General features: G+C 35.9%; 1 protein-coding gene across 1 annotated transcript; it reads right to left on the bottom strand.

Moving 5' to 3' along the window:
* Positions 1 to 2,203: 2,203 nt before the first annotated feature.
* LOC110706528 lies at positions 2,204 to 2,827 on the bottom strand. Its single transcript, XM_021884445.1, has one exon. It carries the CDS (start codon positions 2,825 to 2,827, stop codon positions 2,204 to 2,206), a length of 624 nt encoding a protein of 207 aa, XP_021740137.1.
* Between the last annotated feature and the right edge of the window lie 13,046 nt (positions 2,828 to 15,873).

The raw sequence follows: 15,873 nt of genomic DNA, 5'->3' as shown, positions 1-15,873 counted from the left end.
ATCCACACTGCCCCTGGTGAAGATCATTCAATACATCATGCCCTCTCTTAGGAGTGATGCATTTCAGGTACGACTTTACAAATGCCTTTTTGAACAACTCTCCTTGCTGAATTTCAAACCAGGCCGCTCTCTTTTTCATCAACCAGCTCTCTTTAGGATCGGACGGGAGTAATCCGTCCTTTAGGTAAGATATGATCCCGTCCATCCAAGTGGAGCTTCTATCAATGGCGTGTAGTGGCTCAACGTCAATACTCCTCTTTTCTTTCACTTCCCAAAACACTGACCTGGGAGTATCACATGATGATGAGGATGCTAACTTAGAGAGGGCGTCCGCCTGATGATTGGACGAACGAGGGACCTGCTGTAGAGTAAAGTGATCTAGGCTCTTAGCCTCCTCTTTGACAATCTTCAAGTATTTTATCATGGTCGGCTCCCTTGCCTCAAAGTCGCCATTCACTTGGCCGACTACAAGTAGGGAGTCCGAGGATACATCAATTTTTGTCGTTCCCGCCGCCTTACACATTCTAAGGTCGGCCAAGAGGGCTTCGTACTCGGCCTCATTATTAGAGGCTTGAAACTGGAATCTCGGAGCATATTCAAACTGACATATAACACCTGCACCACAACCAGTAGCTGTCGCACTACCATCCACAAACACTTTCCAGATCTGGTCTCCGGCTGTCTGAAGATCCGGCCGAGTCATTTCAGCTAAAAAATCAGCAAAGGCTTGCCCCTTAATTGCTTTTCTTGGCTCAAATGCAATGTCAAAGCCTCTCATTTCCAAGGCCCATTTAAGCATACGACCGCTTGCCTCTAGAGTTGTAAATGGCTTCTTCAAAGGCTAGTCTGTGTAGACCACAATTGAATGTGCCAAGAAGTATGGCTGCAGCTTTTTCGATGCCATGTACAATGCCAAGCCAAATTTTTCAATGGGGGGATACCTTAACTCGGCGTTATGAAGTACGTGGCTAACAAAGTAGACAGGGATCTGGCGGCCGTCCCGTTCAGCAAGTAGGACGACACTTAAGGAGTGTTCTGAGATAGCGAGATAGATGAATAGCTTCTCGCTCTTAAGTGGACTAACAAGCCGAGGCAATGTATGTAGATGGCCTTTTAGCTGTACGAATGCTTCCCCGGCCTCCTCTGTCCACTCAAACATGGCTTTCTTTTTTATGGTTTGAAAGAAATAACGGCACTTATCCCCTGATCTTGACAGAAATCTACCAAGTGCGGCCAAACAGCCGGTCAATCTTTGGACTTCTTTAATTGTCCTTGGTGACTTCATGTCCATGACAGCTTGGATTTTTTCAGGGTTGGCCTCAATTCCACGTCGATCAATTAAAAATCCGAGAAATTTACCGGACTCAACACCAAAGACACATTTCTTTGGATTTATCATCATCTTATGCCGCCTGAGTTCAGTGAAAGTTTCTCGTAGATCCTTTAAATGGTCGGCCGGCTCTTTTGACTTGACAATCATGTCATCAATGTACGCCTCCATATTCCGGCCGAGCTGATCTCTGAAGACTGTGTTAACAAGTTGCTGAAAGGTAGCTGGGGCATTCTTAAGGTCGAATGACATAACTTTGTAACAATACAACCCCTGCTCAGTCACGAACGTTGTTTTCTCCTGGTCTTCCTCCCATAACGGAATTTGATGGAATCCTGAGTATGCGTCCATAAAACTCATCAGGGCATGCCCGGCCGTCGAATCAACCAGACGGTCGATTTTGGGCAGGGGAAAGCTATCCTTAGGGCATGCCTTGTTTAGATCGGTGTAATCCACGCACATTCTCCAAGTTTCATTTGACTTCTTGACAAGGACCACATTGGCCACCCACTCTGGGTAATAGCATTGCCGAATGAAACCGGCGTCCAGAAGCTTCTTGACTTCTGCTGTGGCCGCCTGATTCCTCTCTTCTCCATGATTCCTTTTCTTCTGGCGGACAATTTTAACGGCCGGGTTTACAGCCAATTTATGCACGGCCAGGTCTGGACTTATACCTGGCATCTCGCCGACATCAAATGCAAATACATCCTTGAACTCTCTCAATAATTGAATTAACTTATCCCCAAGCACACCCAAGGCTATAGTGCCCACACTGACCATCCGACCTGGTTGATCGGGGTTAAGCACTATATCCTGGTGACTGCCGGTCGGCTGGGGGCGTAGCTCTTCTGGCCGTCCGACAGTCATTAGCTGCTATGCTTGCTCTATCTTGGTCGCCTTACGCTTCTGACCGACCTGGTGTGTTGGGAGTGAGGTTCCTTCTTCTTTTGGCACGGACGTTTTTGGTCCGCGCGCCGTAGGCTTAACCGCCAACTGATTGCATTCCTTAGCCATCTTCTGACTTCCTTGGATTGTACCTATTTTCCCGTCCTTCCTTTCAAACTTTAGCAGCATTAGGTGAGGCACAATGACTGCTTTTGCTGCATTCAGTGTAGGACGGCCGAGTATGACATTATATCCAGTCAATTCTTTCACGACCAAGAAGCGGACAACCATATCTCTTCCTTCCCCTTTTTGCCCGAATCGGACAGGTAAGTCTATCCGCCCCACTGGGTGGATGACATTCCCCCCAAATCCGACCAGCGAGTGAGTGATGTCCTGGAGAGCATCCTCTGGGAAGCTTAGATTCTTCAAGGCGGCCAGGCTGATGATATCAGCCGCGCTACCCGTGTCTATCAATATTCGTCCGACCTTCAAGTTGGCTATTTTCATAATGAATACCATGGGATCATTGTGTAAGGCTTTGACCTCCCCCCGATCGGCCTCACTGATGATTACTTCAGGGAAGGGTTCATCCTTCACCGAGTCCATCTGCATCACCTACCCCAGGTTCCGGGCGTCCTGCTTGATCCCTTTTATAGTGGGACCGCCTGAGGCAAATCCTCCTGATATCACGGCCACAAAGCCTGAATCAGTGTTGTTGCCATCGTCTTCTTTATCTTTGTTCTTATCATTCTTTTGTCTTTGCTCGGACGTGTTGTTTGTCCGTGTGTAAGTGAATTTGGACTTCATCACATACGAATTCAGCATGCCCTTCTCGGCTAGCTTGTCCAGCAGTCTCTTTAAGTTAATGCAATCGTTCGTGTCATGTCCCACATCCTTGTGGTAATGACAATACTTGTTCTTGTTCCTATACTGAGCCAGGCCTCTCAGCGGCTGTGGCTTCTCAAATTCAAACTTATCCTTGATTTCCATTAGGATAGAATAGCAATCCTTATTGAATTCATACTGAGGCTCGTACGCCTTGGCCTTCTTGGACTTCTGTGGCTGGGCATCAGCCACCCAGACTTCCTTTCTCTTTTTTCTATATTTCTTTTGGCCGACCGAGTCTTGCTGAGAAGGTTTTTTCTCAGCCCCTTTGGCCGGCGCTTCCCCTTAGGTGAGCGAACAAAAGTCCGTCGCCTCAATATAAGCTTCGGCTTCCCGCAGAACACCTGCGTATGTCCGAATCTTTTTCCTTACCAAGTCAAATTTAAAACCATTGTGCCTTAATCCCCAGAGAAATTCAGAATAAGCCATTTCGTCCGGCAGATTATGAATTTGGGCTTTTTCTTGGTTAAATCGCTGGACGTACGAGCGTAAGCCCTAATTTTTTTCTTGGACGATTGTCGCCAAGTTAAGGCTAGTCTTTCGAGGCAGTATGTTGTATGAAAAATTTCCCACGAACAGCAAACTAAGAGTAGTAAAACAATTAATACACCTGGCCGGCAAACTGGTGAACTAATCCTGCGCCACACCTTTTAGAGTGGCCGGGAAACATTTGCACCAAGTAGCATCATCTACGCTTTGCAAGTACATCAGGTTCCTGTACGAGGTGATGTGCTCTTCTGGGTTGCCCGTGCCATCATAAGCTCCCACAAGCACACTCTTTACCTTTGGTGGCTGAGGGGCACTTAAGATATCTTGCGAAAACGGGGGCGGCTTATCTCCCAGAGTAAGTAGACGCATCTGCCAATCAATGGGTTGCGGTTGCATGGACGGTCCAGCCAGATAGGGAGCCTGTCCGTACACCTGCCCATATGGCCCATATTGTCCGTACGCCTTGGGGTTCGGCTGCATCAAGCCATTGAACCCCTGAGGAGGCTGATATTGCAATGTTTGTACTGGAATAGGAGTTGGGGTGCGGACTGTCTGACTTCCACTGGAGATGGCCGTGTTGGTATGTTGGGAAAGAGAATGATGTGAAAAATCATCCGGCATAGTTGGGGTTGAAGCCGTGTCCGAGTAGGCGACGCGTTCCCGCTGCTTATGCCGAAGGTAATCTCTTGCGTTCTTCCATCATCTGGACGGCTCAGGCTCCTCTCTTCGAGGCTGCCTACCCCTCCCCCCAGCCGACTGCGTTTTCGCCAGCAAGTCAGAGAAATTAGTTCGCGGTACTCTCGGGGACCTTCCAGTCGGCCTTCGAAAAGGAGTGTTTCCAGCGTCCGTTGCATGGACTGCTTTGCTATGTGTCTTCTTTGGAGCCCTCTGTTCCTCTCTCCTGGGCGGCTGCCTAGAGGTAGAGGCTCCATTGTTTTCAATTTCTTTTCTGAGTTTGTTAAGTGCGGCCTTAAGAGAGGTTGCGGTAACAGGAGGGTCATCAGCTTCTTCAAATGTGGCTATCAGAGGATCGCTAGTACGGATCGTAGGGATTAAATCCTCTACATGTCCATCCTCGCCTGGATTAGGTGTCTGATCGTCTATCGCCATAACGTACGAGTATCCCCACAGACGGCGCCAAATGTTTCGGGTATTTTTTGGATTTCCTGGGATTCTGGTCACGCTCTTCTGGCAATGAGTCGGTCCAACCTGCAAAACAATGAATATTCCGATCAACGGAATATTCGCCTCTGACGATCAAGTCAATGATCAGAACGGAAAAGGCTAGAGAGAGAAAGTATAGAGAAGTTGGAGCTATTTAATGCTCTGTTGTTTTTCAATTGTCTGAATCTCCCCCTTTCATAAACGATTGGGGTATTTATAGGGGTGGGACTCGTGCCCCTCTCTAGGGTTTATACCCTAGATTTGCGTGACGTGATTGGCTGCGCAATCAGCGAATGCCACGTGCCACTCTGGAGGCGCCGTTTTGCGGCTTTCATTGATATCTCTCGGGATTTGGGCCCTGACGTTGTTAGGGCTTTCTGGCGTGCTAATTTTAAAGAAGGAACATATTGCCTAAACACATGGCATCTTCCCGTGGTGACACGTGTCACCCTATAACTGGGCCACGTGTCACTATGAGATTGGCTTGAAACCTTAAGAACTCTGGATTGCATGACATCTTCCCGTGGTGACACGTGTCACCTTATAACTGGGTCACGTGTCACTATGGGATTGGTCCATGTATACGAGGTATTTTTACCCTCAACAGTACGCTAGCACGAATACACTCTAGTATAACATAAAATTAGGGCACATTGAAGGTAAAATAGAACTGGTAATAACCCATGCAGTAAATTAATAAGGTTTTGAATAAACGCGGTAGGATTTTTTATGGGTGGACAATTGGAAATTACCATATGCCAAGAAGAACAAATTCCACCAACAATAATAGAGATTTTTTGGTTAGATCAAGCAACATGCATGTAAGAAAAAAAAAAGTGGATGATGAAATTTTCTAATTAAAATTGGATGCAAATGACATTGGCTCATGTTGGAATCATGCACTTAAAAGAATAAATGATGTAAGAAACGTGAGTTAAATTGCTATTTTTTCAATGGAGGAAGAGAAAAGTAGCGATTCCTTAAGGCAAATATAATGATGAGGATTCTTTATTTCCAACAAATAATTCAACAAAATGTTTGTATTAGGTTGTACGTAAAGAATATATTCCTTATTATTGTTGTGAATTTGTGATAGACTCTTATCGGTTTCAATATTTTTTTTTCATAATTGAATAACTTGAACTCTCAATTAGTACAAAATAGTTTATAACAGTTTGATTGATTGAGTACAGAGTAGTAGTATATTGATCATCAATTTATATAAGCTAGAACCTTTATTTATCGTTCAATTATAAAAAAAGAGATTGTTTATTACTATGAACGATAACTTTATTAGCCATGACATTTGTGTATATATATGCTTGTGAAATTGCGAATTATCTAAAGGTTGTACGTATAGAATACAAATTCTAGCAACTTTTATAAGAAGTGATTCTATTCCTTTATATTAATGTTACACCATGAAGGTATTGTACAGATTTTAAGATGATGAGGGTTATAAAGAGACATAAAAAATGAAGACCCATATTATGAAGAAAGTGATATAGAGAAGTCGTTTGCAAAAAAAAAAAAAAAAATAATGCAAGATTTGCAAAACTTCCTAAAATGATACTCCGTACTCGTAATGAACTATATATACTTAGAGACATCCGAAGGTATCGATCTCATTAATCTACAGAGGTTATTGTCAATTATTAATGGTTTAAATTAAATTTTAGTACCTTATTTTATAAAAGTGAGGTTAATTACTGTCCAATAATGGTTTATATTCACAATATCATATTATCTTTCTCACCATCCTTCCAAATTCATCATCCAAACATGAATTGCTATCTTCCTATATAGCAAAATACCGACAAGATTAAAGTTTAGTTATACATGCACGATGCACTTGTATAAAATTCTCCTGCATGAATGTGAACAAAAGGAAACATGCATGCTCCAAAAGTCTTAAAATATATTGTTAATTGAGATGAACACTACAAGAGGGGGGTGAATTGTAGATGAGTTCCTAATTACTAATTTTGCAAATATAAAACATAACAAAATAAGAACTTGCAAAGCACACAGGATTTTACGAGGAAACCTTCTAGTGCCCAACTAGAAGTAAAACCTCGACCCTACCTTAGGGATTTCAAACGCAAATACTTCCACTATAATAGGGCAAACACCAAGTTACAACCTATTATAATTAAGCCTCTACTCACAAGTTCCTGAATGAACTTGCTACAGAACAATGCACTGCTCTACCCAGTCTGAGTCCCACACTCAAACTCTCTCGTACTCCCTAAGTACAAATCTTCCCCATCTCACCAGAAGCTCTCTCTGTATGCAATGATAAAAATACTTTCTCACCCAAATAACCCCAACCAATTACAAGTACAAACACCTAGTATATGATAGGCAAGCTATGCATGAAACCCGAAACTAATATGACAATATGATAAGCTTGGCAAACTTACACGATTATAGCTCTGTAAATTCTTCACGCATAAAACTCACAAAAACCTAAACTCATATTATTCTCTACTATTTATACAAGTATTACTTATATTGAAAGTAGGTTTTCAAAAAGATAAATAAGTAAAACTTAACTTATCTTAAAACACAGTTTTTAAGTAAATCTTTTGAAGAAAATCTTTTCAGAAAATAAGATAGAAATATTGAGTTAAAAAGCATAATATCTTTTTAACAAACTGATTTTAAAAGATAAATATTTAAAGAAAATCTTTTTCTATTTCTATCTTTTATCTTTTCCGATTTTAATTTATTTGCCAAGCTAATTGTCACGCTTCTAATAAATTTCATGCATATCCTACTTAACATATTTAACAATGAATCTAGAAGATAAAATCTTAACTAAAACATTGTTGCGCTGCGCTCTTGTTCTGGTAGGTTTACTTGGGCTCCACGCTTACTAAGTTCCTCCAAAGATCTTAGCCAGCAATCTTCAAGTTCCTGTGAAGGAACGTTCCTGTGAGGGAACTCAGTTCCTGTTAGGGAACTCTTCTTCTATTTTGAATAACTTTCTTGATAAAGATCCCCTTCAAGTTTTCTCGGCTTCAGTTACTTCTTCCATCTCAAGATCAATTTCACCTAAGCTAAACAAACACTTGAAAAGCCTTTATGAGACGAGTTTATTGTAACTTAAGTTCCTCATCATCAAAACCTTTAAACATCAACATATATCCCAAAAAAAAATATATATATATAATTACCTAACAACTGCTAATTCAGTAATAATTTTTCTTAATTATGTAATGACAATTTGAGCTGTGACAAGTTGCCACTCCAAAAAAAAAAGTCTACCAAGAGACACCTATAAGGTTTTTTTTTTTTTTTTTCATGTCTGACAAAATAAGCTACTTTAATTTTATTTTTTTTGACAATGGTACCTGTGATGTACGAATACAAATTAGACGTCGTCCCACATTGGTATCTCAATCTACTTTACAATTATGATCTAGAATACAACTGGAATTCATACAATTTTACATCTATTTTACACTTGAGTGTATCTAAAATTAATGTTTTTGATTGTCGTTTCAAATACTATACAAGGTTCATCAACAGATTAAACATCCAAAGAGTGAGTATGTCGTACTCATGTAGTTGTGTTAAGTTGATAATCAATGCATTACATACATAATTTTAAATACACTCGGATGCATAATAGACATGCTTATAACCTCGATCGAGCCTATATGCCATGCAAGCTTAGCATTAAATATAACAGCAGTGAGTGAGTGGATGGTGTAGTAAGTAGATCGATGTACAGTAGCAGCAGATGAGTACTTGGTGCAGCATAATAACAGAGGTTGACCCCATGCGCATTTCGCGTGAAAAAGGTCAGACCAACCTTATACTTATATGCTTATGGATTGACAGCTATAACTTTGTCCATAACTCATCTGAGCTTCATACACTATACTTTATAGAGTACATTTTCTTTTTTAAATTTATTAATTTTGAGGTAAAACAAAAGGAAATTTACAAGAAGATATTATATTATCCTTATTCTTTTTATTGTGGTCCGTAAAACTTGGTACAATTATTTTTCACTCCTTGTAATAAAACCTTTGTGGTAAAGTCATAGTCCTATCAAATATAGGAAGTACTAAATAATTATGGTTGACTTTTATGTAATTAGCTAGTTTCCATGTGTTATTTTATTTGTTACTATATTTGTCATTATATTTTGATTTATTAAAAACAACTGAACTGAATTGTTTATGAAAGAAGGAAATTACGAACTGAATTGATTGGAGCTGAATTAAACTAAACTGAAATGAAATTAAGCTCAACAGATTATGCCCATGCATACATCCTATATAGAAGTAAGTTTGATTTTATGAATCGGATTTAGAAGAAAAGTTGGATCAAGAAGGTTGCTAGGACTTTCTTTACTACGAGTACTTGATTAGTATACTCGCCAATAAAAACATTTATATGGGTACCACTCTACCAGTATTATCAAGTTAATTGTACAAATTTTTTATAAAGTCAACCATTTAGTTTACAATAAAGTCAAATGACAAGTGGACTGAAGAAAAAACACTATAGTGATTGGGCCAAATTCCAATCAAAAAATAAGAACTAAAAAGGCCATGATGCTAGCCAGGACCACTTCGTTTATGGTAGCCACTAGCGGCAGCATGGGCGGAGCAATAACGGCGGTCGACGGCAGCGCACAAGGCGTTCCGTAGAAGCCGCTAAGTGGTGGTCCCAATCCCATTTCCAAAGGAAGTAAAATATGTGAATTAATACAAGAAAAACAATTAATAAAAATTGGCGTGGTAAGTTTACAAAAAAAAATAATGGCACACGTACAATTAAACAATAGTTTGACCCAAGACATAGTAGATACACATAGTACAGTGTATATTCGAGTAGAGTAGAGTAAGAACAAATAAGAAAAAGACAAAATAAAACAAAACAAAAACAAAGCTTCACTATTCAACTAAATTATCAATCAAATCACATGTGGACTTGTTGAGTGTGGAGTTTATTTTTATTTATTTATTTTTAAAGGATTTATTTAATTAATATTGTAGTATTTGAAGAGTATATATAAATAAAAAAAATGAAAATGGAGGCGAAATTAAGCGTGCGGGAAAGGCATGCGTAGCACAAGTCCTGCTCCTGAGATTAAGACTGAGTGAGCAGAGAAAGATCCCAACGCAGATACTATCTAATCTCATCTAATACTTGTATAATCTTCTCGTTATTTCATGAACTATACCTACTCATGCTCATCATTTATGTTGCTTTGACACGCCTTTCCAAATATTTTTCTGTTTCGGGTGTGAGAGGTTATGAGCGAGCTGTGAGGTTATGATCGGGTTGTTCGGATTAAGTTAATTTGAGTTTTATTTGAATGATGAATTGTTACTTTTTAATTTACTCGGATGGAACTAGGAAATGTTAGAGTATGAAATACTCTTGTATATGTAAATAAATTATTCAACACTAACCATGTTATATGTACATCTTTTTGGCTGAGTTGGGTCGATTTTTATTTAGTCTAGTTTTAAAATCTATTCGAATGATTTGGGATTACAACCTATGTTTGTACATTGTATTAGGTGGAATGAATTGCATAATTGATTTGTATCAATTGTATGGATCACGTACTTTTGCTTTGGCTATGTTCTCTACGTTCTACACTACACATTTTATCATAAACTTACTTTTTCATTTAGTTGTAATGTTTTGACTTTTTACTCCCAAAACGTTGATAAAATTAAACTGAATCATTTTACGCCATAAAAGTTTCGGCTTCAAACACCTTAAATTCTTGATATATATATATATATATTAGAAAATAAGATACATGTAAAATGCACATCATCTTCCCTAAAGATAAAACCTAACTTACCTTAACGCCCAATTTAGATAAATAGTTTTTCCGTTTCATATTATTTACAAAGATTAAAATTTTTTTTCTCTATTTTGTATCAAATCATTATAAATAATGTAAATAATATGATAAAACGGAGGTAATTGATAAAACATAGCCTACTCGTATATGTTATTGGGCTTATAGTTAGTCTCGCACCGTGTTACTTTGGCGTGCCCCAAGTGTTAGTAGTTTGAACCTCGTCACGTCCTTCGACGCGTGCTTTCCTTATTACATACTGCTTCTTACTTGTAGCCTTTTTACGTCCCTTCTTCCCTGGGATTACAAAAAAACACTCTATTTTCAACGCTACAAGCTAATTATTTTTGCAAGTTTTGGCACTTATTTTCCCAATGCATTGACTCTTGTTATCTTGTAGTATTTCCAATTTATCTTGCCAAATCCAATGGCCTATATGCATGTGAATATGTGATCCATTCCACTTGATTTTTGACCTTATGTCCCTCACACATGATTTCATGAATGCATAAATTATATTCTTGATTATTCTTTTTAACACTAACAAGTGTATGAATACTTTCAATTTAATTAACTTCATTTAATACAGGTACATATTTAGTGATTAGTTTTTTAGTTAACTCAGTCAATATCTTAGTGTAAATTGACTTAGCTAACACATGAACATCATACTTTCTAATTATATCCGGCCGAAATATATATAGGACACTTTAATAAAGTGATACATAAAGATATTATATGAAAATAGGTTATTTCATCGACGAGTATATGATTTGATACAGTGATGTATGAGGTATTCTCAAGATCACCTTTGATCACACAAGATTCTATCTCAAATCTAAACCTAATCGACTAATTGTCCAATCCTCCGTATACAATGAATAATAAGTACTAAACAAATTTAATGCCATGTCTTTAATTAATTAATTAGCACTTCCTCACCTTCATATTGAGTATTTAACAACAAACAAACACAACAAGTTCCTCTTATAATATCTACGAAGTTAATATGCTAGTTATTCTCCCTCTTAGACGTGGGACAATTAGTCCCTACTCAGGTGTCGTTTATTCTTCGCATAAAATGGAGGGTGAAAATTGAAAAAACAAAGAAGAAAAGTTGATTATAAGCATGAGCAGTATTACTAATCCACTTTACCAAAAAACATGGGCGAATTAATGGAAGATGTGGGTTTAGTGAATGCTCTCACTCCAGTCACTTTCTTTTTGGCACTAATGTACTCCCGTCATTTTCAAATGTCGACATTATGTTAATTAATGGAACATGTATTACTAAGATAATGTGGTTTTAACATTTATATAATTATTTTTTTTACGATCAAATTATGTAATGAAAGTAAAAAGTTTAACAACTACAACGTAATACACGCTTTATTCGATACTTAAAAGCGAATATAATAACAGGTGTCGGCATGTTAGAGTGATGCAAAGCGTGTTATGGTAATCTTATCTTAAAATTTTCATGCATAATTGAACGTCCAAATTGAGATTGATACGTATATATATCACCTAATTTCAAATTTGCTTAGGCATTCAAAGTGGAAATATATTAATTTATAATTATGTCACGCTATCATGTTTATATGATACGATATGCATGTGTGACTTGTTCAAAGAGTGAACAATTGTTGATCACCACTTAGGCCAATATCTAAAGTAGGTCATATATATCTAAATTTTATAATTATATTTTGTAAGAAAATATATATACTTTGAAGTATATAACTTTCAAAAATTATATTTTTAAATAAGGCCCGTTCATTTCAGCTTAATTTCAGTTCACCTCAACTCCAATCAGTTCAATTCAGTTCAACTCCTAATTTCTTTCTCTCATAAAATATTCATTTCAACTCTATTAATTCTTTCAATCCAGCTCATTTCAATAAATATAAACATACCCATAATTAGGGTCTGTTCTCATACGCTGAAAATCAGTTCAGTTCAGTTCAGCTCAGCTCAATTCAGTTCAGCTCCTAATTTCCTTCTCTTATAAAATATTCATTTCAGTTCAGTTTAGCTGAGTTCAGTTAATGAGAACAGACCCTTAGATGTATTTTTGCCTCTTTGATCCTTTGTAGTATGTAATAAAACTAATAATTCAACAATAATAATACGGAGTAATATATACTAACAATTTAGTAATTTTAAAAACTCAGGCCAATTACTCAAATTATGAAACAATTTGAAAGACATCAAGTTTCCATTAATCTGATTAGTAAGAATGAGTTATGATTTAAGCTTTAAAGTTCAACTAAATTAATTTGAATAGCACTACAAGTCTACAACTCAAACATTTAGTCACCGTACTATTGAACTTAACATTGCAATACCTTAACCGAGTTAATAATTCGAGTATCTTTACATTTGATGAAAACAAAATACTTGCATCAAATTTCAATACAACAAAATTTCTACTCTATGCTTCAATTATGTTTTACAATTTCTGGTAATTATAAGTGTGTATAAATTCAATCAAGATAGATAGATCTAATTAAACAGGTCTAATAAGCTTAATAAGTTTCAATCTAATCTAACAAGCAAAGTTTACTATCTCAAGTTTATTCGTTCTCCTGAAATCATATCTAAGCTAATTAATAAGGTTTAATTATATATTAAGCTAAAAGCAGATAAGATCTAATTAATAAGGTTTAATAAGATCTAATTATATATTATATATAAGTTTAAATAAGTTAAAAGCAGATAAGTTTATGAAATTTTAGATGAAAAATAATGATCCAACATTATAATTTTTTTACTTCACCAGTAAATATTGATCATGTTATAATTTATCATAATTAGTGATATGACATCATTTTATTATCATACTATTTTAAGTGCTCAATACTAGTGTGTTTTGCTTAGCTAAATTTCATTCATCTTAATTAATCATTGGAACTTAATTAATAATTATATTATAAATCGAAATTTATTGTAATCCAAATCTATGTTAATATATTTTTGGAAAAATAAATCATAAATCCTCATTATATTTTAAATTGAAAACAAGTTTTTATTTTTAGACATCCTAAATAATATGGAGTACCGTATATAGTATTATGCATAAAAAAATTTATTTTCAAATATATACAAATATAAGTATATAACATGCATGTACTTCATTTTTCCATGTCTCCTACTCTCCATGCACTAATCATATACTTCCTATATATATACCACCATATAATTTTAATAATATTTCAAAATTGAATGTTACTAATATAATACTCCCTCCATTTCATAATATTAGTCTCATATACTATTTTGGGCGTTTCAAAAAGTTCTACTCATATTGAATATATTTCATTTATGACTTGATTTTTTTTAACTTTAATTGATTGTTGATGGATGACATGACTCTAAGTAGGGAAAGTTTTACCTTAAATTATGCAATTATGACTTGTGATTTCCTAATGAAAAATAAAAAAAAGTTAAATAAGGTAAACTAATTATGAAATCTGTTGTACTTTAATGTTAGATTCCATATATATTTGTTTTCTTATTTTATGTGATTGATTCCATATGGGACTAACATTATGAAACGGATGGAGTAATAAATATTGGATTAATATCAATTTATACTCGCAAAACATCAAATTATTATAAATGTTTCAAATATATAAATGTTTCAAATACACAATCAATAATATTTGTTATTAACACTCATGTTGCACGCGACTGTATTGAGAAATGACGGGCTCTTGCAATGTTGCACATATAAATGTATAAGTGATGCGGGCATTATAGCTTTAACAATGGCAATATGGCTGGTTGTAGTGGAAGGAAGGAGTAATTTGACTTGAGAGTGCATCACAAGTCAAAGGAATGTTATTAGTGGTAACGGGTGTGGGCATTATTCATATATAAAGATGCACTCCACCAAATGTGGGATAGTGCTACAACTACAAGTCTACTCAACCCTTCTTTTTTATTGATTACCTTTGTTTTCTATTTGTTGAATTGCTCCGTAATACTTTCAATGTTTGAATGATTGGCTAATTAAATAATCCAATTCACAAGTTTGAAGGATATTTTAGTTGTTACCCTAACAACGGATATTTTTGAATTTTTCCTTATTCGGGATTTTTGTAACATAGTATCACTAGCGCTTGTATAATCGTAATAATGATTCTTGTATGATATTCCTATGAAGGGAAAATATATAAGAACTATAGACATGAAACTTTGTTACGGTTCTCTTAAAAAGATTTTAACTTCATATTATTTTGTTATATTTGTAGATTCTTATCAGACTTACTCGTATAATGTCTATTTTGGACACAAACATCTCTTGTACGTACTAAACTTTGGTTTATTGTATAATTTGATGGAACATGTTGAATCAATTAATAATAATCATGCATCACTATTTTCTTGGTAGGTTACTTGTGGATGATGTGTTTTGGAAATTAATTATAAGGATCAAGTAACTAATATCAATAATTGAGCAATAGACGCTAAAAAATTAATGACAAAAATGTTAAAGGTACAAGTCACAACAACAGAAACAAACCACTAATCATCATTCTAGCTCGAAATGAATTTCCTAGTCAAAAGATGAACCGGGAAAAATATAAATAAATGAATCGGCAATTAATGCTTAGCTCATCTAATTAGCTGATTTGTGAGAAAATAAATCATATCATTCCTTTATTAATCATTCCACTCTACCAAATTGTTGAATAAATAGTCATGTTATGTGATACCTCATCTTCACTTGTTTTCATTGCTTTCTTCTTTTTGTTTAGGTCATAAAAGGCAAAACATAAGAACAAGGATGTTATTGCTTGCAACTTTGCAAGGTCAAATCAAACCTTAAATGCAACTCGTACAATTAGCATCCTTAATGCAATTTGCAGTTGTACATGTGTATGAAGTGAAACAATTAACATCCAAATTAAATTTTCAAGGGGCTTGTGTTGCTTTAAGATAGTCATTCAATTGATAGAATCATGTACATAATTAAATAACACAATATAACACGAGAATTCCATTTTTTTAAAATGAGGGTAATTTCATTTTGAGGGTAATGTCATTCTAATCAATTTCAGCACAATGTGTTGCTTTAAGATAGTCATTTAATTGATAGAATCATGTATGTAATTAAACAACACATACAATATTTATTTAGATTCGCCTTGTTATTCTAAGGGTCTGTTCTCATACGATTATTTTCAGTTCATGCATTTCAGCTCTAATAAGTTCAGTTCAGTTCAGCTCCTAATTTCCTTCTCTTATAAAATATTCAGTTCAGTTCAGTTCAGCT

Source organism: Chenopodium quinoa, unplaced genomic scaffold, assembly GCF_001683475.1.
Source record: "Chenopodium quinoa cultivar QQ74 unplaced genomic scaffold, ASM168347v1, whole genome shotgun sequence".
Lineage (NCBI taxonomy): Eukaryota > Viridiplantae > Streptophyta > Magnoliopsida > Caryophyllales > Amaranthaceae > Chenopodium > Chenopodium quinoa.
Note: the sequence above shows the minus strand (reverse complement) of the source record. Positions and strands in the feature narration are given on the sequence as shown.

What these genes read in the sequence shown, in the direction of transcription:
- LOC110706528 (XM_021884445.1), bottom strand. Translation starts at nt 2,827, where the DNA reads ATGCAGATGGACTCGGTGAAGGATGAACCCTTCCCTGAAGTAATCATC.